Source organism: Leguminivora glycinivorella, chromosome Z (assembly GCF_023078275.1).
Source record: "Leguminivora glycinivorella isolate SPB_JAAS2020 chromosome Z, LegGlyc_1.1, whole genome shotgun sequence".
NCBI classification, from domain to species: Eukaryota; Metazoa; Arthropoda; class Insecta; order Lepidoptera; family Tortricidae; genus Leguminivora; species Leguminivora glycinivorella.
Window position 1 is genome coordinate 33,265,631 of NC_062998.1, and position 3,885 is coordinate 33,269,515.

Here is a 3,885-nt window from a genome sequence, read left to right on the forward strand (position 1 = left end):
AATAATTTAAAGTTAAACTCGATCAGCTGATGCTATTCCGCCATCTTGGCGAGAATCGAAAAGCGAAATCGCCGTGAAGTTGTGCGAGTGGTCTGGAGCCACACGTCGCGCCGCGAAGTCGCGCCGTGATTCGCGCTCACAGTGTGGATGGAGCACGTGTGGAGCGGGCTTAACAATATGCATTGTTGTTTGTCTATGGTATGTCTAATTGTCTATGGCTATGCCTTTGACACTGTCAATGATATCACATGAAATAAAGCAATGCAAAGATGTACAATTAAAGTGAACACAATAAATGACACTATGTATATAAAATACTTATATCTGAGATCAAAAACTGCGTTTAGACACCAAATGTCGTTTGCTGACTACAAATTTTCATGGTGAGTGTTACGGACTACATTTTTGTTATTTTCTGATCCTTTGACATCTGTCAACGCCATGCTCAAAACAGCTGTCAAGTGAAATGTCAATGTCAATAGATATTTCAAAATATTATTATGAGTTCAGTATTTGTGCGGTATACGTCTCATATTTAAAGATCTCATTATGAATATGCAAGAACGCATTAAATTAGTTTTTAAAATACTGAAATTTTCATCATTTTTTGGATGCAGTGGATTCTTAGTCACCTATCCTTTTCGACTAACGTATAAATCCATTAGTAAAATAGTGAATTCCAATGTTCTCGCCACGGAGAAAAAGCACACCCCCGAGTACATCTACATAGATGACCCCAGCTACGACCTGACCGTGAAGATGGAAGAAGACAAAGCTTCTAGGCAATCTGTGGGATGGAATCGTATTTGGAAAAGTTTAAAACATTCTCTAGCATGGCGATTACTATGGCTATGTAAACATGGGAACCAAGAGCAGCGAAACATCGCACTGGTACAGTTGGCTTCATTCAACAACAACAAGGAATGGGACTGCCTAAAACTTGCGCAGGCGATCGACAAGAACACCGCGGTGCTGCTGGCGCGCACGCGCGGCGCCGACCTCCGCTATTTCCTGCCTCCGCCAATACACGTAAGGAAAGCCGCCAAGGCGCCAGAACTACTCTCTTATAAATTTCACGATCTAATTTTAGCTGTCCAGACTCTACAGCGCCATAGTTGCATACAACACTTCTTATCTAAGTATTTTGCTAATGTTCAAGAGCAAGCAATGGAGGCTGACAGTATTCCTGCTAAGCCAGACACCTTAAGTGAACGTGAACTTTGCTTGATGTGCTTAGAGGCCTTGCATCACCATCTAAGCTTATTTAATAATAAGAATTATGAAGATGATCACTCTGCCAAATTGTTAGTAAAACTGGGCATAATGTCCTGTCTTGCAGAATTGTTTTTAAGGCATCCTAATGATATAGATGTGGATCTGGGAGTGCTAAGAGTTCTTACTGTATTAAGTGTTCATACTAGCCTCCTCACTGAATTCTTTGAAAATGGTCTCATCAGAGAACTATCAAGATTATTACAATCCGGAGATATCAGGTTATCAAGCTCTGCAGCGGTATGTTTGGCGAACCTGTCTGGGGAGTATTGTTACCGTCCAGGTTTATATTTATTACATCCCCTGTATAGGAATACTGCAACTCCAACATGTGATACACTTCTGGTTCACGGATTAAGAGGTGGTGTTTTTGTGACCTGGAGGCAAAGAGATCAGTCCTGTAAGCCCATTGGTATTTTAGAGGGCACTCTGTTGGACCTTGAGTGTAATGAAGGTGTGCCAAAATATATAGATCAAGAGCTACAACAAGTAATGGAAGAAATAATAGAATTAGAAGATGAAGCCTTACTTGCCAATATAGAAGTAGTGCTAGAGGATCTGCCCATTTATTCCAAAAGAGACCAAGAAAATGCTTCCTTCTACACTGTAAAAAATAAGCGTATTGGGTTGATTAAAGAAAGGAAAGACCGCTGCATGTACACCTCTTGTTGGCCTAAGGATTGGCTTCCACAAGATTGTAATAATCTTAGGATCATTGGTGTAAATTATCTCAGCTCTTTATCAGACTGGCTAGAACGATGTCCTTTACAGGCATCTGATATATCAGCTCGGGCTTCTGAATTAGAACCTAATTTAATTGAAGCTGGAGTGGGCAGTCGAAATACACCAATAGTGTGGCTGGCTCACTCAATGGGTGGGCTCATAGTCAAACAAGTCCTCAATGTAGCTGCTCAAAGCCAGGATCCTCAAGCTAACAAACTGTGTGAATGTACCAAGGCAGTATTTTTTTATAGCACACCCCATAAAGGGAGTGCATTTGCAACCATGCCCAGAGCTGCTGCAGCAGTGTTGTGGCCATCTACAGATGTTCGCCAACTGCAAGAAAACTCGCCAGTATTATTAGACCTACATCAATCATTTCTCAAGTATGCTGACAGATATAACTGGGAAACAATAAGTTTTGCAGAAAGTTTACCTACTTTGGTAACAGCTTTCAAGGTTCCTGTACATTTTGTTGAGGCTGTATCAGCAGACTTAGGAAGAGGACCTTTCTACCAACTGCCTGTGGATCACTTGTGTATCTGTAAGCCTGCAACTAGGCAAAGTATTTTGTATACGACATTGTTAGAAGTCCTGTTAAGGGTAACAAACAAAGATGTATCACTAAAGTACACCAGTATAGAATGGTTTTTTAACATTTTATTGGAAACGTGGCAACGGAAAAAGCGGAAATTATGGAAGCTTTAAATGGTTCCCAAAGTAATGACGGACTACGTTGGTCTGAGCGTTTGTTATTAGATATTTTTACTGATGGATTTACTGATTAGAATAAATGTTATAAAACAAAACTCTGTTTTTTTTTAAACTTCCTTTAGATAGCTCTGAAAGTTGTTATTGCTTTTGTTTTTTTTTACTGTGTTTATTCATTGATTGAAGGCAGTATGATAGTTGTTATCTTAAGATTATAGTTCAAATGTATTTAAAAATTCTTCCCAACACCCATCTGTGGATGACGTGATATTTTACCCCAATAGCAGCTGGTTAAAATAAATAACAATGTTTAGAAAATAAAGCTATGGCCAAGCCATACTTCTATTACAAGACAAGCTGTAGATAAGTGTTAAATAATTCAGGGCTAGTTACGTATTTATATAACTAACTAGAAATTTGTAAATTGGGTTACAGTAGAGTTGAGAGTTGCCTCTGTCGCTCAAACTCTCTCTGTCGAAAAGTGCAGTCGGATAAAAGAAGGTTACACCAAATGTAAGTAAACATTTTGTATAGTTGATAGTTAAGTAGGTAAATCTTTTACAAAGAATAAATCTTAACTCGCCAATTTTACAAAAAAATCTTTTTGGTTAAGTCAGTTTCTCGTGTAGGTAGAAATGGTTAGGTATTGTTATATTGCAGAATATAACATTGTGTACACACTGATAGGGTGATAGGCGAACGGGTAGAGATCTTTTAGTCATATCCCTCTTTTGGAGTCACGCAAAATTCGTGAAAGAGCGACTATGCTACGCCAGTACGCTATTGCGGGACGTTAGTGCTAGATGGCGTTGTAGAGCTGATTACAGAGCCACCTAGACGTTTATATGCGAACTAAATACCCTGCGGTGGTCAGCGCTTGGTGATAAAGTTAAGTAGGCTTCAAATAGATGTCTACCTGATACACATTCATGATTTTATCATAAATTTATTGTTGCTTTGATAAAATACATTGTTGTATTGTAATACAAAAAAACATAATTCATTATTTAAAAAAGTAACAACATATTTTTACTCACAAGGTTCTTGCGTAGGTACTCATATATCCATAAGTACTCAATTACTAATATCCATACTTCCATACTAATATTATAAATGGGAAAGTGTGTGTGTCTGTTTGTTTGTCCGTCTTTCACGGCAAAACGGAGCTGTCGTGATTTTTTA

General features: G+C 38.6%; 1 protein-coding gene across 1 annotated transcript; it reads left to right on the plus strand.

Annotated features, from left to right (window-relative positions):
• On the plus strand, positions 1-2,792 carry LOC125241073 (protein SERAC1). Its single transcript, XM_048149378.1, has one exon. It carries the CDS (start codon positions 550-552, stop codon positions 2,698-2,700), a length of 2,151 nt encoding a protein of 716 aa, XP_048005335.1. The 5' UTR covers positions 1-549; the 3' UTR covers positions 2,701-2,792.
• The last annotated feature ends 1,093 nt before the right edge of the window (positions 2,793-3,885 follow it).